General features: G+C 41.0%; 2 protein-coding genes across 4 annotated transcripts in view; one reads left to right on the forward strand and one right to left on the reverse strand.

Moving 5' to 3' along the window:
- The window catches only part of LOC110973665 (xanthine dehydrogenase/oxidase-like), a 31,796-nt gene extending 28,688 nt beyond the window's left edge, over nucleotides 1-3,108 (forward strand). The window contains exons 26-29 of one of the 2 annotated variants that reach the window (XM_087135889.1): nucleotides 658-1,191; nucleotides 1,319-1,507; nucleotides 1,738-1,905; nucleotides 2,101-3,108. In XM_087135889.1, coding sequence (XP_086992015.1) covers nucleotides 658-1,191; nucleotides 1,319-1,507; nucleotides 1,738-1,905; nucleotides 2,101-2,151 — 942 coding nt within the window. In that variant the 3' untranslated portion in view covers nucleotides 2,152-3,108. Of the gene's footprint in view, nucleotides 1-657; nucleotides 1,192-1,318; nucleotides 1,508-1,737 lie in introns of both variants that reach the window. The other variant, XM_087135888.1, reaches the window with a different exon arrangement.
- On the reverse strand, nucleotides 58-21,082 carry LOC110973656 (sodium- and chloride-dependent GABA transporter 2-like). 2 transcript variants are annotated; one of them, XM_022224644.2, is made up of 15 exons: nucleotides 20,930-21,082; nucleotides 16,172-16,429; nucleotides 15,744-15,875; nucleotides 14,544-14,707; nucleotides 13,702-13,859; nucleotides 12,865-12,997; nucleotides 11,438-11,572; nucleotides 10,426-10,529; nucleotides 9,236-9,360; nucleotides 8,290-8,402; nucleotides 7,227-7,361; nucleotides 6,771-6,873; nucleotides 5,350-5,450; nucleotides 4,703-4,870; nucleotides 58-3,363 (listed from the first exon to the last, which is right to left on the reverse strand). In XM_022224644.2, the coding sequence occupies exons 2-15, from the start codon at nucleotides 16,407-16,409 to the stop codon at nucleotides 3,232-3,234; spliced, it is 1,941 nt and encodes a 646-aa protein (XP_022080336.1). In that variant the 5' UTR covers nucleotides 16,410-16,429; nucleotides 20,930-21,082; the 3' UTR covers nucleotides 58-3,231. The 2 variants fall into 2 exon arrangements, with proteins under 2 accessions (XP_022080336.1, XP_086992016.1); XM_087135890.1 differs by lacking the exon at nucleotides 20,930-21,082 and having other exon boundaries at nucleotides 16,172-16,540.
- Nucleotides 21,083-22,724: the final 1,642 nt, after the last annotated feature.

The raw sequence follows: 22,724 nt of genomic DNA on the forward strand, positions 1-22,724 counted from the left end.
CGGAATGTTGGAAAAGGTAATAACAGCACTGAATAATGCTTCCAAAGCATTCCAAAATTTTTCATCTGTACTCGTATCTTTATTGCATACTATTTTGCAACGGACAGCAGGCAAACCAAACAGTGGCTACGCCACTGTCAAGGTCACCTAAGAATACATGCCACCGGAATATAAAAACCTGTCAAAATAGTTTTCTCTCCTACAAAATATTACTGTAAACGAGAGACCCCCAAAGACAAACTTTGGGCTTCCCCTGCACATTATATTGTAACCCAGTCTCCTCCAAGACCGGGTAGGAATTCTCCTTCCTCTGGGGGAATTAGACTCTCCAACGTTGTTATTTTCAAGAATGGCTGCCCAGCTAACGGTTAGTTTATTTCAATTCATAAAATCAAACATATACACACATATATAAACAAGTGTATACAGTTTGCATAACCCAACATTACCAATACAGTGTCATACGTGAATATAAAGATTAGTAACACGAAATAACCCAAGCATGAGAGGGACAAGGGATGTTAACAGGGCTATCCTTCTGTAATAGGAGCACCCAGGTATCGAATCCTACGTTGAAAACATGTCTCAGGCGTTTGCGGGAATAGTACGCCATCTTCCAGAGGTTAAATTTCTTTTCTAATTTTTCGAATGTTGCAGGCTGGTGCGTTGGTGCATATCTACAACGATGGCTCCGTCCTCGTTTCCCATGGCGGTACTGAGATGGGTCAAGGGTTACACACCAAGATGATCCAGGTGGCCAGCAGGACGCTTAGGATTCCTCAAGAGAAGATCCACATCAGTGAAACCAGCACAAGCAGCGTGCCAAATACATCCTCGACTGCTGCTAGCTTCAGCTCTGATCTGAACGGCATGGCGGTCAAGGAGGCTTGCGAAACCCTCCTTCACCGTCTGGAACCGTACATCCGAGATGATCCTAAAGGCTCATGGGAAGATTGGGTGGACGCAGCGTACAAAGACCGCGTCAGCCTGTCGTCCACAGGATTCGGCAAAGCGCGTGATCTATATTTTGACTGGGAGAAAGGGAGGGGTGATCCTTATGCCTATTTTGCATACGGCGTGGCTGTTTCCGAGGTAGAGATCGACTGTCTAACTGGGGATCACCAGGTGCTGCGGACCGACATCGTCATGGACGTTGGTGATAGTCTAAACCCAGCAATCGACATAGGACAGGTAATTTCATAAAGTCGACCATGATAAAGTTGCCAATGTTTCAAGAATACTGACAATAGTGAAAAAAAACTAATGTGGTGAATACGATGTTTCCTGTTCTGCTACAAATTTCTAATTGCTTCCTCAGATTGAAGGTGGCTTCATCCAAGGCTACGGCCTGTTTGTCCTGGAAGACTATCGGGTCAGCCCGACTGGTCAGCTGCTGACCATCGGTCCAGGATTCTACAAGATCCCGAGCTTTGGTGACATACCGGCTGAGTTCAATGTCGGCCTGTTGACTAGGTCGCCTAATCCATTTGCGATTTACTCGTCTAAGGCAAGTGTATAAACCACATAATCTCAGGCTTTGAATGTCAGATCTCTCCCTTGAAACCACACTGCTCAGAATGATTTACAAAATGAGTGGCCAAGATTACATTTGATATACTCCAGTTTCTCTCATTCCTATATGTCAAGAACTGAACAGAATGCTACAAATTAATTTTTACGACACATCAGGTCTGGTGTAAGTGAGAATCACGAAGTTTTGTGTTTAATTTTTCGCAGGCTGTTGGAGAACCTCCTTTGTTCCTTGCAGCCTCTGTCTTCTTTGCCATCAAGGATGCCATCCAATCAGCTAGGGATAATGCTGGCATCTCCAGGGCATTTCGACTGGACAGTCCAGCCACGGCAGAGAGAATCCGAATGGCATGCCAAGACCAATTCACAAATCAGGTAACATCCGGCGGTACATTCGCTGGTAGATCGGCCCAGAATCTGGCAAATACATGTATTACTATTCAACTACAAGAACCAAGAATCCAGCTTTCACATTCCTCAAGGAGAGAACAGTCCGTCAGACAAATTAATGAGCAGTTATTCTCAAATTTCTTAGGATACCAAAGTAACGCCAGTGTATTTTTCCTTTAGATTCCAGTTCCCGAAGACGGCACATACACACCGTTTTTTCTTCGCCCTTAGCTTTGAGGTAGTCTCACATAATCTGCTGTTAACAAGAGGTACAACTGATCTCTTCAGGATTAAGCCTTCCTCTTTTCAGGAACACATCCGTCAGAACAAATAATTAGGAATATGTTACTTTTTTTGAAATGCGGTTTGAACTGTATTATTTACACTCTCTGAAGAAAAAGAAATTTTTTCTGGATTTGACACACATCAGATGTCGTTTGGCCTCAGAGGGAATAAGCCATAATAATGTTTACAACATATCATTATGCATTTGTTAAAAAATTGCAAATCAATTAAAAATTTGTTGTCAACTGGCTTAACCATGACAATTATCATTAGTGATACCGCATGCCCCAATTTAATAATACTGTGCATTACTTTTGATGTATTTTTTTAACATGTTATTCTACAGGCTAACAATGATAATGATAATATTTGATCTGATTCTTTGAACTGATGTAGAACCACCATGTGAGCAACAAATGTTTGCCTGAAAGTACGATTGAAACTTTTGATGTTTACCGGATATATTCTAAAATGGATAAAAAATACAAAATTATGTGTATTTAGTGATACATATGTAACTATTTTAATTGATTTGTTTTAATTTTCATGGCATATCCTTGGAAATATTTGTAACCTTTGAAGAATAGAAATTTTCTCGGAAAAATAACACGTACTGAAGAAATTTTTGTTTACTAAATAATTATCATTCATAATACGTAACGATACTACCATAAGACTTTTGCTGCAAAAACCAAATCACAGTGTGATGGTACGACTAAACAAGAAAAGCCTCCTCTCCATCCATGATACTTTTAACCTGTCACTGTCCCTTAAAAGAGCGACCGTAGCATACTAAAGCTCTACTGTGTCCGATCGGTAGACTGTAGAATGCTAGGCTGTTTTATAACTAGATGGCAAGACTGTGTGAGAGTTTGGAATAAAAGTCAACAAAATAAAACGAAATGAAGACGCTGAAATTTCTGTTTGACAATACAGTGCCCACACGAGGGCTACATTTCTACTGCAACAATTTGGCTAAAAGATGTTCTTGTAGTATTAAAAGTATGTACCGGCAGCTCTGACGATCTAAAACATGATTTGTTTTTCGGGAACAGTATCCATCTTGTTGTATTTTGTTTCAGACAGGCACAAGCTGTTACCGTTCTCAGCTTCAGGTGGTTGAACCTTTAAGATTGGTGTTGTGACACTGCGCCAACGCTGTAATTTCAATATATGAAAAAACATCAAATTATGACATGAAATAATTATGACAAAGGAGAATAACAGGATCATTACAAAGTGACCACAGATAAAAATTTTGAATATAAAAAAACTGAATGTGCCACTATAGATTATCACCAAGTCGTGATTCACAGCTTTTGAACCAAACAAAACAAATTAAGCCTGGACAAAATGACCCCACAAACTCAGCGAACAAACACAGTATCTTCCATTTGTTATGACTGGAATTACTATTTGTTAATTACTGAAATAAAAAAGCGGTAAGCCTTCTGTCATCATCAAAGTACAGTTGGCAGACTTCTTTTGATAACTGACGCTAGAGAATTGTTCATAGGAGCTTCTTTAAACTAGATTTTAATTCATACGACAGGGTCACATGAGTTTAGTGGATCCTTGGAAAGAAAGTTTGTGGGGACATTTGTTCTTGCAATCCATAGCTTGGAAGCAGCTGTACAGATAAATATTAGTCCGTGTGAATCCCTTAGTCCAAGTCTTTTATTGAAGGACATCTCACTTGTCTATCGACCCTATTCACATTTAGGCTACTTTTGATCTTATTCCCAAATCTGTTTTATATATTGCAAACTGTTGATTAGGACGGCACCAGACTGTTTTATTCTTCCTTGCGTTCCAAGCCTCCCTGTCAATAATTGTTTTAATTTGGCAAGGTTCAATTCTGTGTGTTCAATCATAAATTAGAAACTATTTAGAGTAGACAGTTGCAAATTTGTCGTGAAATGTCATTTCATTGCTTCATTTGTACTCTAACCTTAAAAAAATGAAGATTTGATCTTGCTTTCAATTCAATATGGCCGGCCTTGTGAATAAAGTCTATTGAGATATTGTCAGTAATGAAAGCAAAGTGCATGAGCTCAGTGATCGGAAAATCTCGACAATCTCGACAAAGTAATTCTGTTTAACAATATTACAGATCTGCACGACAGACAGATCTTGGGCCTGATGACTTGTTCAATTTTTATTAAAACAAGATTATTTTGATTTGACTCAAAGAATGGCCAGCGCTGTAGTCAAGTGCCCCACAAGTCAAAGCAGGTCTGTCCTAAATCCATCATTAACCACCAGTCACTAATCAAATCTCAAGCTATACAACAACTGAACTGGGAACAACAAAATCATTCCTTTGTCACTGTTCCTCCTGTTACATGTGACTGGTCAGATTAACGGACTGGTGGAGACTTGAGAAGGAAAATGACCCAGTTATGCTAATACTGGGAAAACACAGTGCTCGGCACTCAGTACGCACTGTCGGATAACTTGAATCTCATTTGCACATATGTCGTAATTCTGAGCTCACCTCAAGTATGGTTCCCCTCGCTTTGACCAACCTGTACACAAAGTAGATGGGTATGCACATCATGGAGTTGAGGGCAAAGAACCAGCCTATTGCTTCGCCCCAGAGGGGGAAGGTGTAGTCGTTGTATTTTAAGGGTGTCCATGTCACCACGCTGAATATCCAGATGGCCTATTAAATTTGGAAAATGTAATAAGTCTAACATGCAAACAAAGATAATTCCTCTTCCACATATGACACAAAATATCAATCTTGCGTCGTTGTTTTTTCCAGCAGGTACATGTATATTGCTATTTGGAAACTGACAGTGCAGGGTAGAAATCAATCAACCTAAAATTAGATTTGCTGTTTTTCATGAATTTAATGATGTTAGTTTTGATGCATATCAAAATTGTTTGAAGGATACTGCAAAAATTGAATCTTTTTTTGCTTTTCTTGACTTTAAAATGTTTGACACTTATTTCTAGTGTAATCTTGAATGAGTGAAACACAAACTGATGTAACATGATCGACAACATAGCACATGAAACTTATAATCGCTTTCCACTTAATGTAGTTAACTCAAAAAGTTAATGTTGCGATTTGCATGTGCTGGACTTGTGATGGAATTGACAATATTAAAACGTGTTCAGTGTTACATAAAGTCTTACCACTGCTATGCTTGGAGTGAAGAACATCCAGCACCATTTGAACCAGCCAAAAGGCCGGTAGCCAATCATTCTTTCAATGTCCTGATAGAACCTCTCTCCACCTCGCATGAAAGAGAATTGAAAGGAGAGTTAGTTTGACAACAGACATGACAAGCTAGGTTCTGAATGAAGTCACCTCGTCATGTGGCTGTGGCTTCTATAAAGCCACAGACTTTCGTTTTACTAATAAGGAATATCAGTAGACTACAGCCTCAGTAATCTGCTCTGAGCGGGCGTGTCATATTTTTGGTACCCACCACACAAGTGTGCCATGAGGTGCGCAAGTATATGCAAGTTTGACGCGAAGCACGCCGAGTACGTGTAACTAATTTATTCCGGCTTAATTGTATGGTCTTTGCATACACGCAGAATAAGTGCAAGAACCCGTTTGTAACCACCTGTCTTTCTTTCACCGATTGGGGGTGCACTTCAGTTCGGGGCAGATAGGCTGCAGTCACAAACTACAATATCATGGTAGGCCGTAGCCACAGATTACAGCTTCAGTAATGAGGTGTAGCCGCAGACTACAGCCTCAGTGACAGGCTAAAGTCACAAACTACAACATCATGGTAGGCCGTAGCCACAGATTACAGCTTCAGTAAAGAGGTGTAGCCGAAGACTACAGCCTCAGTGACAGGCTTAAGTCACAAACTACAACATCACGGTAGGCCGTAGCCACAGATTACAGCTTCAGTAAAGAGGTGTAGCCGCAGACTACAGCCTCAGTGACAGGCTAAAGTCACAAACTACAACATCATGGTAGGCCGTAGCCACAGATTACAGCTTCAGTAATGAGGTTTAGCAGTGGACTACAGCCTCAGTGACAGGCTAAAGTCACAAACTACTTGCTGTTGCCACAGACTACAGCGTCAGTAACGAAGTGTAGACTACAGCCTCAGTGGTAAGCAGTAGCCACAAACCTCATAGTAAGCTGTGGATAGGCTACAACTTTCTGTAATCTTTTCATGCTCTATCAGTGATAAAATTTTTGGCTCTCGGAACAGATCATAATTGGTTTGTGGTGGGAGTACCAGCTTTTCGGACTACTTGAAGTTCATACCATAATGTGGATGTTTACAGACCAATTAAAGTAACTATGAAAACAATTACGTCAACCTCTGTGTTGGTTATAGGAACTTCTGCCTTGGTACATATGTATGCAGTTATAATACACCCTGTAAAATAGTAAGGTAGGAATGACCAAATTATGTTACAATATATTCAATGCTTTGATCCTACATTAACGGAACAGCGAAAAAATGATAGATACTGGTCATTGCCATGTGAACAATTATGCCCATTTAATCATAAATTTTACGTCTCACAAAGTATACTACAATACTTCTGAGGTTACCGCATGGAGGGTCTCCATCAGCCCTTACCATAAACCCATCCAATCGCAATGGTTTCAAAGAATGCCATACACAGTAAGACCATACCACTCGCTGAATAGTAGTCATAGACTTGAAAAACGTACATTCCTCCCTAAGAATGAAAAAAATTGCAGTATATCAAGGACCAAGCACAATTATAAATATGCATGAGCAATGAAATATTATAATATATAATGTCATACTGAATACACTTTTATGCATAGCAGTTATAGAATTAAAAGTGAGAAGTGGCAGTTTAATCAATGTTATCTTCTACATAGGTATATAATTTACATGAAGACACACCTCTTTAGTGGCACAGAAGTACGGTGAGATAAAAAATTATAAAAACCAATTACCGATGGAACTTGTGGGTCATTGCATTTTTAAGGTCAAGGTGAAAGGTGGACTCTTTTTCCCTCAGCAATTCACTTGATACGTCCCTTGAAACAAAGTTTCACTTACATTTGTCACCATGGCCAGGCCAAAGGCAAAAGAAATGACGCAGATGGCCAATATAAAGTATTCTCTGTTGTACCCTTTGCGCAGTTTGGGAAAGAGGTCCACTACGGCGGTAATGAAGCCCTCAACAGCTACAAACTTGATTATCAGAGCAAACGAGTAAGAAAATCAAAGTACATGAGGAACACGACTGAAGGTAATGATTTAAAAATGTAAAGGGTTACCCAAAAGGACACGTGAACATGCTCTGAATATTGTCCTCATGTATTAGGCAGTTAAAAGTTTCAGAATGGAGCAGAAAGTCGGCCTGTGTATATTACTAAACTGCAGTCAGAAATGATGCTCTGGCTCTTCACTGTAAGGTGACATTCAGACTTTGAACACATTTCCCGGGCCCACTGTTTATTAATTTTTTGAGGACATTTGACCTTTTGATCAGTTTGATCAATTTTGTTGATGCAAAAGTGGAGATACCGGTAGTAGACATTATTTTATAGATTTTAAAATCTTTATATGATGTATTTGTGTGTTTAAATCACCAGTGTTGTAGTCGATTACTTTTCAAGTACCAAGGTTCTCTGCCAAATATTGAATTTAGTAAGGGGGAGTAAAGCTGGAGTACAAAGGCATTTGATGATACACGCACAAAGGTAAGTTTACAAACGAATGTAAGATTTCAGACACGCCCACTTTTGTCAAATTTAAGTTTTCAGGAGAAAGGTACTCAGAAAGTACTTTTGTCCTAAAACCTAACTCAGTGATAGTCTGAAGTTATCATTTTACTTTGTCATCTTACCTTTCTGAATGTACCACTAACCCTCCCATGTACTTTAGCTTTGCTCCCTCCCAAACTGGGTCAATATTTGGTAAAGAACCTGGCACCAGAAAAGTACTCGACGACAACACTGTTAATCGCAGTCAAATATTTTCCTAAATATGTTCCCCGCAGAATGAATGCAGATGTTTTGAATTGAACTGTATTATTATGCTAAAGGTTTGAAATGAAAACAAACAACCCTCACCCCCCCCAAAAAAAAAACCCAAAGGAATTGTTTGTTAAGATCACCTGGCTATCCAACCCCATTAGGACCAGCATGAAAAAGAAAATACAGGACCAGACTGGAGCAGCTGGCATCAGGGATACAGCTTTGGGGTAGGCTATAAACACAAGGCCTGGACCTGTCAGAGGCAGAAATGATAAACCATATACTTTCATAGTTATTTTTTGAATTTGTTAATTATACCAGACATGAAATGGTACAGAGGGGTACCCCCCCAAGTCCAATCCCTATATACACTCTTAACACATCCCCTAGATGTGTGAACAGAATTTCTGAGATACCAGTACAACAATGACCAACACAAAAGCAGGGGGGGTGCTCTCTGTCCCATAGTTTGCTTCATATGTTGTTAATGACGGGTCAAAGAACCTGTTAAAAATGAAAGCCTACATGGTTGCCGTGGTTGAATTGGATTTTGTAAAGGGCGAGCTTGTTTTGCATACTTACTCATAGACCTAAGAATAGCACCAGTCTGCATAATGCAAGCTGAGCCAACCTTTAGTGGACTGGGTAGTGGCCAGGACAATACAAGGTTAGCCTTTTCTAAAGAGTTTTAGAGGCACTTTGATATGGGGGCTGTGAGTTACTAAAACGTAGACTACTCGTCAAGGAAGCCACCAAGAAAGGACCCAGTTTAAATGAGTGTTCATAGTGCAAGAAATATGACTACTTTTTACATGTATATCTGAGTTTTCTCAACTACATAAAACCAAAGGAATGCCCACCACATGGTGAACATGCTCCTTAAGCACAAGTATGTGAGACACACCCCTATATTCTACTTGCCCTGTTCTGCCAGTGGTCACTGGCAGTGTCATGTTACTGCCACTATGAACCTCCCTCAAAAGACCACCATCAACTTCCCTTGTCTAAATTGTTGTAGGGACTAAGATTCCCTGGAAAAACTCCAGGTCTACTGCTGTGGCCCACGCACCCACATTATTGCCTCACCTTTGTCTGCTACCTTGCTGATGTCAATGTTTTGCTCCTGGGCCATGAAGCCCAAAACGGAGAAGATGGTAATGCCACCATACAAACTGGTGAAGCTGTTAACGCTGACTATGATCAGGGTATCCCTGGTGGGGGAGAGTATAGGTAACAGATGATAAGATTTGAAATGTTTTGCTGTCACAGATTTGAAGAACTCCCAAAAAGAAAAGTTTTCAGGCCTATCTATGCAATGTCATCTCCCTGATCTACGAAACCGAAAGCACATAGCCAAAACAACATTTAGTTCAAGACACAGGGATGCCTATAAGATGCCTTTCCTTCCTGTGTTAGGCATTGATGTAGTTAACTGGATTTCTTTCCCATGAACCACTCTCTAATAGCACCTGGATAGTCACATTTGTCTGCGGAAACTCCGTGGCAACGTCCATTTCTTTTCCCAGGGCCCTGACTTTTTAAATTTGACTAAAATCTGGTACACTGAGTTCTTCAAATTCAAGTGAACGTAACAATTTGAATTCTCCATACTGAACACACTGCTGCTTTACCTCATGATTCGGGGCAAGCTTTTGCTTAGAAGGGGCGCCTTGCACCAAAACATTGTTTTCAATGGATAAGAAGGGCACAAAGGAACCAGTCCATTCAGAGATGGTGGTCGCTATGCAAATGCTTGCCCCGAATCACAAGGTATAGCAACAGCTAGTGTCTTTAGTCTTGAGAATTCAAATCGTTATGTTTATGTGCAATCAGATAAATTAGTATACCAGAGTTTATTCAAATTTAACTTGCAAAGGTGTATCGATTTAGGTGTCACATCAAATTACAGATGGTTCAACACCGGGCCTGGCATGCTAATCCCTTCCCATGAAACCTGGAATACTGAAGTGTGATGCACCCAAACTGGTGACAGATAAGAATTTGATATAACAAGCAACATCGGTTGAAGACTGGCTTTTGTTGGAGGATTCTTTAGCCCTCGGGGCTCAATTAACTGAGGAGTGCACAGAGGAGGGGCATTACATCCAAAATGAAATTTTCACTGTCATCAGCCAGAGTGTGATACAGAGACCCAGAGGAGTTCATCACGGCCCACTTCGGTTCTATCCAAAGTCCCAATCTCTTTCGAAATACCACGCGGGCTCACCCCAGATGGCCCGGGAAGGGATTTTAATTTGATGACACGCCTTACTCACCGGTAACAGTTGTTGTGGAAATGGTTGTAGCTGCCTAGTGCAGTCAGGCATCCAATGCCGATGGCGTACGAGAAGAAAATCTGTGTCCCGGCATCGATCCACACCTTTAGGCGGAAAATACAAAGAGTTGGTGGTGTAAAGAAGAAAGCCAAGGGGAGAAAAGGACGCCCCTTTGGGGGCCTCTGCCCTGCTGAGAATTCCAGTGAATGATAATATGGAAGTTATGTGCCTCAATCATCAAGAGAAATGCTCTTAGGTGCTACAGTAAATTTTACAAATCATCCCTCCAAAAATAAAACGGGGTTAGAATACAATTTATGATCACTGATACATGTTTAAGTTAGAAGGCACAAAATTCTTAGAAGTGACAATAGAAGAAGATAAAATTGTTGAAGCACATCAAAAAAATTGGAAATCAGGTCAGATCTCAGCAATCTGAAATCACAATTAAAAATCACAAGCAGACAGAAAGAAAATCTCCAATACTGAAACTGTTTCTAACTAAATGAGAATATGTCTTTCTAAAATAAAATGAAGCCCCACTGTGGGTCTCCCCCCAGAAAATAGATCCACTCTCATTGCATCACTGTCAAAGGCACCATGAGTTAAGAGTGCCTTTGAAGCCACATCAATTTGACTCAAAATATACTTCAAGGTTGCATAAGGGATCTTGGCAAAGGATTGCAAAGAGGCTGAAGTTAACTCCTGCTTTTCTTGACTACTCCCCCTGCAATAAGCTCTTTTCAGCATTTTTAATACATCTCACAACTGTCTCAGTTGGATTTTGCCTTAGTGAAGATTGAACAGGTTTTGGTTTCTTTAGTCGAAATGGCCTTGTGCGCTAAAAAAAATAATCTTCACCAAAGTGTGTCACTTCTTAGTGACCAACATAAGGCAATATTATGGTAGGCATTAAATGACTATTAAAGCAAAATTTAAAAATTAGGTGAACTACAGTGGACGCTTTTAAAATGTTTTGCATGGAGAAATTTAGGATCTAGACAGCAAGTACCTGGCTATCAGCTAGCCTTGTTATGTTGGGCTTTAAGTAAAATATCAGCCCATCTGCCGCTCCATCTAGCATGACACCACGGATCATGAGAATAGTTAGCACCACATAGGGGAAGGTCGCAGTAAAGTACACAACCTGCAGTAATAATAGGAAGGGATTGGACATGAGATCCATTCTTAAATTTTAAGGATATCTCTACAGGTTTGATTTTTGAGGTGGATTATAGTCTGGACGACTTGCACACTTCTTAGTGCAACAAGGATAAACTTGCTGAGCTGCAGAGCTCATGTTGGGATATGAAGAGAAATCTACATAACAGTCAGCAAAGGCATCACACACAATGATAGTAAAATACTTTGGCTTCACAGGGCAGGCAATGGCTCACAAGGTATTATATAACTAGTTCTCTTACATACAAATGGTTATGATTGTGCAAATCTTTCCCATGGTTTTGGAAACAAGTTAATTGCTGAAAAAGTGAAAAACAAACCCTGAATGATTTGAACACCCCCCCATAAAATCCACAAATTTGGGGTCAAAATCCTAAGAAATTCTCAATGTGTAGCAGTACTTATTCGAGAGTTATGGTTAATTTGAAGGGTTACAACATTTGCCATGGCAGAAATGCACTCACGGGAATCTGATTTCAGTTATGCCGTGTTGCTCATCTGTGTCAGTATCCTCAGAAAATCAGAGAAAATGATCCTACTAAACTCATAGAATTGAAGGGTTTGCATTTACCAGGATTGGTTTACAATTCTAGGACTGGGTTCTCACAAGTGACTGTATTCACTTGGTAACTTTTGGAAAGAGAAAAGAAATGGTTTCAAAGGTTTGCGTGGGGAACAGGAACCAAACTAGACGAGCACTAAATTGTGCATGTGGGCTAGTGGTTAGGGTTTGTAGCTTCTAATCATATGGTTGGGGGTTCGAATCCAGCATGGTGGCAGCATGTTGTGACCTTGGGCAAGTCACTTTACCCCCATGCGCCTCTCTCCACCCAGGAGTAAATGGGTACCTGTGAGGGCAGATGTGGTTATGTTCAAGCCGTGTGCGCCTGATAGGGCTGCATCAGCTAGTATACTCCCCAGGGAGCTGAGATGGTTGCAGAAATGTTCAGTTGTTGTGAGCCCCCGGCAATGTGAAGGGATAATAATGAATGCATAAGGACTTCCAAAGTGATTTATGCGCTTATGCAAATAACATTCATTATTATGATTAAATTCATGCATAAAGATTGTTAATGAGCATTGTGAATAATAAAATCATAATGCATTTTCATGTACGGGTACTAATATGTTTTTGTTCTCTTTTCTTTGAATTTTGAGGCTGGGTTTCCTTATGGGTACCTGGTTATCCATTCCTTGACTTCAACAATATGCGAAGTTCCCATACTATTGGTATACATAAAATGTCAGCGTGCTCACTTTGCCCGTGGACCTCACACCCTTCCAGATGCAGAAATACACCAGAACCCAGGCAAGGAGTAGACACAGTGCCAACTCCCACTGAACAGCCCCAATCTCCTCGATGCCTGATGAGATGTCTAACACACGGTGCCTGTAATTTCAGATTGTTTAAAAAGTGAACCGAGAATTTTTGAAAAGGAAAAAAGCTGCAGGTTGGCACAGAATATTCAGAAAGTGCTCTTGACTCACAAGATACTCAGGAGTCACTATTAAGTTGACAACGAGACAAGACCAGACTTGGAAAAACACTGTGAATTGATTGGACTTAATGAAATGACTTAAGACTTGACTTAAGTAAGATTTGGTTGACATTACCAACTTTTCTTGCAATACATATATATAAAAAAGAATGAACCAATGAGTTTGTATGTACCCAAGCAATGCTGTCTGTTGTCATGTTGATTTTATATCATTATAAAAATATGTTCATATTATCATGGGGAGAAATAAATGGATCAGACACTGCACATCACAAGTTACATCACCAAAATAAAGGAATTAATGAAATACATGGGAACAATTTCTCTTCCCAAGCTACTCTATCTTAAAGATAGAGTAGCTTGAGAAGAGAAATTATGACCAAGGACTTTGCAAAGAATTGGGCAAAATTGACTGGTTGAAAAATAGTTAGACACATCACTGCTCAAAAGCACTCTCGCCTTATTCACTTGGAGCCCATTCTTGAGGCTAGAAATATTGGACGGGGGATATTTCTCTAATCCCTAAACCGAGCAGGGAGACAAAAATCCCAATTTCACCGGTCAAAAGTGAAAGATGTCAAAGTGATTATCTTACTCAAAGAATTCTTCGACAGGAGAGGTGAAAGTCTCGTTCGGGCAAGATGTGTTTTGGTCTTCATCATGCAGCACCCAAGACATCGAGTATGACAAAGTAGTATTTTTATTTGTCACATTTGGTCGCAATGAGACATCACCCACACAAGAGCTGCTTGTCTGTTAGAGTACGAATTCAAATGCAGCTTCAACTTGTGGAACGATACAAAATCTTACAATACGTGCCGTGTGTTACACCACAATTCTGGCACTACATCAGGATAACACCTACGTGTATAATGGGAAAACTGAGCTTCAATAGACCGGGAAAATAAGGACCAATTTTTCTTGTGACTATACAAGAATACCTGTGCAAGCAACTATAATGACATGAGTAAGAGACCCTAAACACTGATTACCATAACCAGAATGAATTAAAAAAAACATGCAATGAAAAAAAAAAAATAAATGCCATTCTTATGTAAATTAGGCACCTCTGCATGCCTACCAATATTAACAATACACAAATACAACATATGCAAATGTACATGTATGACCCCATATCTAACTTTCATTTGGTCATTGTGGTGCCAAGTGTATGTTTTTATGCTAATGCATATTTACTTATTTATGAGCAAAAGGGCAATGTCATTTCAGTATAATGAAGAAGAAACCTCAACAATACAGTGAGTTCAGCTTCACTATTTACAAAATTATTTTGTTCTCTTGATTTTTCTTTTCTTTCGGAAATTGTTCTTAAAATTCATGACAGAAGGTTTAAAACTAATAGAACACCAATTCAAACAGTCCCAGAAGGGCAAATTTAAATGCCCGATTTCCAATCAATGAAAAAAGGACACCAACATTGTAATTGTCCCGGCAGCTTTCAGTGTTCCAGTCGTTGCTGCAGGTGGACCAGGGGAGCTCCGTGGTGAATGATGAGAAGAGATACATCAGACACCAGGCTAAGATGATGATGTAGTAATGATTCATCCAGAAGGTGATCACTGTGGTTGCGTAGCCAATTCCTGCCATATTCCAGACCCCAAATAGTTAAAACTTTAGACTTCCTCACTATGAACATCTAACGAAAGAAACACAGTGCGCTAACAATGAACGTCAATTGTTATTGCAACGTGCTTCTTTTGTTAGATGTTCATATCTGCCTACCAAAATGCAAATTTCAGAGTGTATTCAGAATATAATGTGTGGCAAAGGCTCAGAATAGTAGTTGGGTGGAGGGGGTGCCCCGGGAGACATGTTGCAAATTTTTTTTTCCAGGAGGTTGTTTGATATTCTCAGTGCATTACGGAATCAATGACAAGCAAGCAGTTCAGTTACACATGAACTTAAGAGGGAAGTGAACCAGTCAGATATGAAGTATTATTTTTTGAAAATCTTTCTTAGGTACCAGCTCATCAAGTCACAGATGAATGCATAGCATAAAGAAATACTTTTAAAGTAAACAGAAACTTCAAAAACACATCTGAAAAAATGCCCTACATATAATTGTCTTTTTAAAAGGGCAAATCTGTAAAATGTACTTGATTGGTCAGTACACAGTGAATGAGCTTCAAGTTTCATTCTGATTGGCCAATACTGAGATAGCCCATTGAAATTTACATGGATAAAGACTAAAGCTGGCATGCATAGAAGATTTGCCAAATTTTCTTCTCCTAGTAAGCTTAAAAATTCAATTGCCAAATAACTTTATCTCAGATTTACAATGCAACACTGTTAAAAGATGGTGGCTTGAAACAGATTGTTTCAGTACTGGAACATGTTTTCTACAGGACAGTGCATAAAAATGCATTGCTATGCATTACTCAATCACATAGTACTGTACAGGAGGCCTGAAAGTACAGCAGTAATAATTTTATTCTCAATCAGATATAACTATAAGTCAGCTCTTTTTTAAAAATTCTGCTGAAGAAATTCAGTTTTTTCCTTCAATTTTCGATGCTTAAGGTATGGCATTCAAAAATCCTCACAGTAATTATTACTTAACTAGGCCCTACAACACTGCAAATTCACGGCAAAAAAGACAATAATATAATCACAAACCTTTGAAGATGGGACATATGTTCCAAGCTTTGATGCCTCCAAGCGACATGAACTGGCCCAGAGCCACCTCCATGAAGAAGAGAGGAATTCCCCCAGCAACAGCGCATATTAAGTAGGGAATCAGAAACGCACCTGAAAAGTTACCCAAAAAGATAAGCCTGGATGACACAAGTTTACAACAGGAGTCAGAGAGGCTTTGGGTTAAATGTGCAGATACAGATTTTCAAATCAAGCTGGCGTAGGCCTGCGCTTAGGCCGAGTAAACATATACTGTAGCTAGCCTATCCAATTTACCAGCCTACTCTGCCAGTCTACGGTACACCTTCCGTAGGTGTATGCCGCACCTTCGATTCCGAATTTAAACTTTCCACAATTTGCAAGGCCAAAGCGCCAAACCTACGTCTGAAGTGACAACAGATGACACCTACCACCACCATTTTTGTAGCAAAGGTATGGGAATCTCCAGATATTTCCCAAGCCTACAGCAAAACCGATGCAGGACAGGATGAAGTCTAGCCGTCCCGTCCATCGCTCCCTTGGTTTCTCCACGGTGCCAGGCCCAGATGATGATGTCCTTTCCACGAAAGTACAAGTTTCATCTGCCTCCTTCACGTCGGAAACGGCAGTCGGCTGCAGCGGTGTACCCTTGAGTGGTGTTTCTGACATGCTTGATGAGTGGTGTAAACCTATGTGGCATCAAAAATAATCTTCTGAGAACATGATATGACCGAGCAAATGCCACTCAACCAAAGTTCACCACCGAAACGAGTACTACTGCGCTGCACGTATGGCGACTGTATGTACACAGTCTAGTCTAGTACATACTGTACACGTAATTAATGTAAACCGTGACCCGCGTGCGCGTTCGATTCGTTGAATATGAAGGTCAAAAAGTGAGGCGTACACGTCTACATGATATGCATATTTATGTATGTCATGCATATTCGTTGAAAAGTTTCATGGCGCGTTCAGAGGGATCCCAATACGACGCTTTCAGCGTCGATCTGCGCACTGCCGTGTTTGAAAACGAGGCTGTACGTGTCAGCTTCAATTCTTAATACGATCAGATGATTGAAAGGAAGGAGTTAAGACACAAAATACATAACGGTATGTGAAGTTCAGACTTTCAGGCAGCAAAATTTTGTGGAAGAGTCTATCAGGATGACTCGACACGTAAAATCAAAAGAAAAAATAACGACAATTGACCGCGAACTAACGTACCTGCGATGGTCGTGTATCTTGTGCAGTGGGCGTGGTTAAAACTGAAGTGGCGTCGAACTTACGAACCAAATACTCCATGTAATGTACTCTGTGGATCATGGACTCCGGGCGCGCGCGAACAAGTTCAACGCAGAGAGCCTTGCTTTCGATGCAGATATGCGCAGACGGCGTAATGTCAAATCCCTATATACTCGACTTCGGCTCCGTCGGAGGCTTCAACTGTTTATTTATTTACAACCTGACTTTGAAGTTGTAAGCGCAATAGTAAGTCTGATAGTGTTACAAACGCCACGTAAGATGCAAAAGAGCCAAACAGTACAGTCCTGCAATTGAATTTAAACGCTTCAGGCCTATAATCGGGGGTTGGTTTCAGAGACACAGCCTGCAACGGAGACGGAGTTGAGTATTGGAAAACGGCTAGCCCTTAGTCAAGGCGCGCGTGGCACATTTTCATGCTCAGAATCAGTGTACGCCAGCGCAGCATGCACATGTTGATGGCATGGGAATTGTGGGCAGCGGGACGCTTACCACGGCCAGGAAAAGTAAAAATGGGTGAAAGAAAAAAGCGAAAGGAACGAAAAGGAGAGATGAAATAGGATGAAATCAATAAGTTGCTTGAAATTCCCTTGGAAATGAACCTATTGTCGAAAATCGTTTAGCAGTTGGCAGCTGATGAGTGCTTTGCCCCATCTCCACGAAATTTTCTCCCCCCGCCCCAACAAACAAAGTGCTTCTCCTGTAATAAAAACATGCGCGTGCAGACTTTTTCACGTTGATCTATGTGGAGGGTCGTTAAAATCCTTCACTGTGTTTTATTTACATTTTTTCGATTAAAAAGGTCTTTTATATATTTTACTGTTTTAAAAAATTCAGTATTTTTCAAATTTCATCGTTTTCCCTTTAATTCAAATCCTGAGGCAAAACACTGCAGGTGATGAGTCAATGCGTTAAGTATAAATAGCTTTTCGTTCATTCCAATTTAGGAATTGACCTGAAAATTTAGTAGGAATTTTTTCATAAAATATAGTCGACGAGACGAGGGAATCAAGCAGAGTGTCTCTCATGTGTGGTGTCACTATTTTTCCAGTATTTAACAAATAGTTCTTTAGGTTTTGCATGTTTTGCAATATGAACCAGACACACGGCAAATGAATATAGCTTGTTACAGTTCATTGCATGTATTTCTTTTTAACTGTGTAGACTTTTACTAAATCAACATTTACAAACGAGAAACACAAAGCATAAAATACCAAGAACCAAACCAGTAAAATGCTATTTTTGATCAGTGAACCAGGCAGCCTGAAACCAAATACGAATCCCACAAACGTGAAGGATTAAATTGTAACTGCCCCCCTTATTCTCCACCTTGGTTGGTTCACGGCTGCTAGGTATGTCTAGTTGTACTAATTGACAGCACTAGTTTAGCTTAGTAGTCCCTCTAAAAACGGCGTAACTCGCCCTCTCTTCCTGGTGGTCGACCTGAGCAAACCAGTATTCCTGAGAACATAGTGTTGTGCGCAAGCCGCGGGAAAGAAGCTCTGTACTCGAGTGTGAGTTTGGCCTAGTGTAAATAATTGGGACGCTAATCACAGAACAACACTGAAAATTAGTCAATTTTTATGAGTGTCCATTTTAAATCTTGAAAGGATCAGTAAGTCACACTCAGTGTAATTTCTTATACCATTGCTGTGCCGCGGAGTACAGTTGTAACGTACAATGTATAGGTGAAGCGCCTTTGTGAAGGCGCGTGTTGTTGTGGATGTAAAGGATAACGTGGGCTAGCTATGCCTGACCGGGTAGCAGACTCCAAAAGACGAGACTGCCACAGTATTGTTGCCGTGACTGACTACACAAGTACGCCTCGCTTAGGATTTTTCGTACGAAATTCCATCATGATTTTATTCGAATATTAACCACAAAAAACCAAACAAACAAACAAAGAAGGAATACACTTATGGTTCAGCCATTTACAGAAACAGAAACTCTAGATTAAGGTTCAAGGTTCATCAGACACCGAATCAGTGGCGTAGCCGGGGGGGGGCTGGGGGAACGTGCACCCCCCTACAAATTCCCGGTGCCCCTCACTGAAAAAAAGGATGAATGGATATTGACCAAGAATAACAAAAACTTGCCCCCCCCCAAAAAAAAAAAACAAACCACTGAAAGCTGGTGCCCCCCATGAGATGCTGGTGCCCCTTTGCTCCTCCCATTAGTAAAATTCTAGTTACGCCACTGCATTGAATGACACCAAACAACACCAAAGACTGGTTCCGACTGACTGAACTTCAAATGACATTGGTATCGGTTCACTTCGTGGAAATAAAACCGCGTTTTCTAGACTTTTCACGAAGTGATCTTTCTCAATGCGTCAGTCTGTGAAAAAATAATTTTAAATTTTGGAGAGGGAGGCCAACATTTTTAATTACCCAAATTAATTTAATTAACTCTTCAGAGCACCTATAAGTTGTTTAACTTTTTCAGAAATTAAAAGATTTTATCATTTCACAACAAGAATAGGCTATGTTAAGTACCCAAATTCATCAAAAATTGACATGTCAGATCGTAGTACGATCAATGACTTTTTTAAAGAAGGTAACCGAGCATGTACATCATATGGTATGTGGGCTGGGCAAACCGTGAACGATCACTACAACTTAACACAAATACTGTGCTATATTATAACCCTCGGTATATGTAACAGTTGTCCCATTGCTGTGTATTTTCCCTGAATACACCAGTGTTACACGCAAGGGAAGCCTCGAAATGAGGGTAATCGAACGCTGCAGTGTACTCGCCAACGCATTCTGGGAAAAAGGTTAAGTCCCCGCCACGTTCCATCATGTACGTCATTGCACGAACAGTCCATCCGTGACGTCATTACACTCGGGCAGCCTCCAGAGACCCGCTCACCAGCCGGGGTAGTAGTGGCTGACACCAGGGCAGGCACGAGAATCACGTGATGGCTAAGCGAACGCTTTGTGTAAGTTTGACTTACACGTGTAAGCTAATCGAACGCGCCCATTAAAGGTTTGCTTCCTGCGCAAAGTTGCCTCCCTATATTCAAGCGTAACAAGTCTGCAAAAATGTCCAAATCTTTCAATCGTGGTGTCCACACAATGGTTGCTTATTTAAGGCAAATTAATCCCACACTTTTGCCGTGCTTTTATACGATAGGATTACAGAAAAGCGTCTCTTCTGAACAACAATATTTATGACGCTATTTTTACCCTTGGAATACGATTTTCTATTTTCCCGACCCACACCCAACAGATGACCTTTTAGGCATTCTGCCATGATACATGCACAAAAGCCCTGAGTTCAGCACGTCTCGGTAAAAAAAGAATAAATTGAGACACTTGGCTTGCTTTGACGATTTACTCATAATCCTGGGATTTTTGTTCACGAGCAACACGAAGTAAATCATTCTTAGTCCCTCTAAAATAACGCGGGATGTTAGTCAAGGTGTTTGCTCAAAGTCCGACACGAGAAGGTAGAGAAGTCTAAAAAATACTTCAAGGCTTGAAATCAGCCCAACATTACAAGTACACGGAAAAGCTTGAAGACGGGCTTTTGCCTGGAAACTAGCGTCCCAGAATGTTACAACGGCGCATGACGGCATGCAAGGACATACCGCACGTCCTTCAAAATCGCACCACGGCAACGAAGTGCCCTCTCCATTTCTTACATTTACCTACGCAATGTATTTTCTGCACGATCTTGAATTCAGGGACTTCACTGCTTATCCGTTCCATCCAGTTTTAGTTAACTTTGCTGAAAACCTGCAAATTCAGGCTCTGCATGGCGTGGGTCGGGTGCACAAAATAGGACGATTTGGAAACACAAAATGCAAAGCAGCACGGTTGTTTTGATCAGCTGTCAACTGGACGTTCTAGTTTCTTCCCTCTGACTAAATTCTTTACAAGGAGTTTCTTCTGAAGATAATACTAAACGAATGTGACACGTACCTCAATGCAGCATCGTAAACTACATGCGTAGAAGCAAATGATAGCTGTTCCTCTCAGCAGAATTCAAGTCAAAATTGAGTCTAAAGTGGAAATCAAACTAAAGTGCTTTTGAAAATTCTCCATTCACATGCAAAGTCATTGAAGGCTTTCTTCCGTGCCTCCATTACCTTTTACCATGCTTTTACTGACCTAGTAGTAGAATGACGCGACAATGCATGCTTAGGCTAGCCAAGGCCAAATCTCTCAATGTAAGTCAACACTGCAATAAATTTACAACCCGTCAGTGCATTTAATTCAGTTATTTGATAACATTCCAATAAGAGTTCCTTCTCAATGCTATCGATTCAAAATCCCAGATAAAGCCTAAAATACCTTTTAAACAATCCACAGTTGGAATGCTGGTAATGTATATTTTGTACCAATCCCACTGATCAACATAGGGTTTTCTCATGCGCTGGGTTCTGAATACGGACTTGTATAACAAATCTGGACTGGCAACGCCTTGTGTGAAATGGAAGCCTCACAGCGGTCATTTTACCGAGCTGAATACGAATGGCGGGTTGGCTCGGTTGCCATTGTACCTATTGACGCCAGGGAGAACAAAGGGCGGGCATTGCTGGGCAAGCTTCGTATTCGGCTCGGTAAAATGGCCACTAGTGGATCCAATGATCTCTATAAGCTGATTAAGGGCATTGCGAGTCCACTTTTTTTTTTTATATACGTTCGTGGTTCTAAAGCGTTGAAGGTCCCATATTACAATGCTAGTGCCCCCAAGCCACCAAATTCAGAAACGGAGTTCAGTGAAGTGTTGAACAGCTAGTATGCAGCTATGAAGCTCCCATAGTATTGCACACAAAAGATAAATACAGGTGTCACAAATGAATTTATTTTGTAAATTTGCACCAGTGTGAAGTTAATAATATGGAATATAAACTAGTCTCTGTGTGTTTTTACTATATATTGTGACGCCGCGCCCCTCCGCCGAAGGCGAGGGCGCCCTCCTCCTCGCGGTGCGGCGCGTCGGACGGCACGCCGGAGAGTCCTTGAGCGGCTAGGGACGAGTCCGTTGAGACCGAAGTATACCGTCCCCCAAGAAAGTTTGTCTTCGTCGAGATGATGGCTAATCTGATTGGTCGAAACTTAATGACGTAACCCGGACAGAACTGACTTGAAACTTCGCCTGGACTCCTGACTTATATACAACAATTAACAAGCGGCTGGTTTATTTATCAACACTCTCAACCAATACACCAGTAGAGGGCGCTATTGACGGGGAGACTGTGTGATTAAACGTGACCGGACTTCGCCCAGCAGAGCAGCGAACACCACAATTAATTGTGAGCATCCAGTGCCGAATCAGGGACTTTGGCAAGTCTACGGGGCTTATTGTCAGGGCTGCGCTACACGCAACTCACGTCACGAGATAGCAATCCGCCCTTGCATCGACCGCAAGCTCCTATCAGGAACTATACCGCACCACCAATTAGCCCCTCAACCTACCGAGCCCCTCAACGACACACGCACCACTCGGAACTTAGGCACAGTCACACTAGGCTAGGTGACTTTAACCCTTGCACAGGATTCTCGACCCTTACCTCAGGATCAGCCCTTGATCAGGACGACTAGGCCAAGCCTGCCCGCGCCTTTTATAGCTTGGCACCGCGCCTAGTACTAGTACAGTGACTAGCGCCCTCTGTCACGTCACAATATTTACTTCCCTGCCATTTCATTGGTTACAAGTTATTGAATGTTAATTAGGTCTGTGTACTTACCTGCTTCCCTGAGGGCAGCATTG

Source organism: Acanthaster planci, linkage group LG04, assembly GCF_054643075.1.
Source record: "Acanthaster planci isolate LZ-2023a linkage group LG04, COTS_SCS, whole genome shotgun sequence".
Taxonomy (NCBI): Eukaryota; Metazoa; Echinodermata; class Asteroidea; order Valvatida; family Acanthasteridae; genus Acanthaster; species Acanthaster planci.

Bases quoted from the DNA above. Each gene is read 5' to 3' on its own strand.
- LOC110973656 (XM_022224644.2), bottom strand. From the start codon at position 16,409: ATGTCAGAAACACCACTCAAGGGTACACCGCTGCAGCCGACTGCCGTT. The intron at 14,708-15,743 runs GTTTGTGATTAT...GGAATATGGCAG, and splicing joins CATATGTCCCATCTTCAAAG to GAATTGGCTACGCAACCACA. The intron at 8,403-9,235 runs GTGAGGCAATAA...TGCCTCTGACAG, and splicing joins CAGCAAGGTAGCAGACAAAG to GTCCAGGCCTTGTGTTTATA.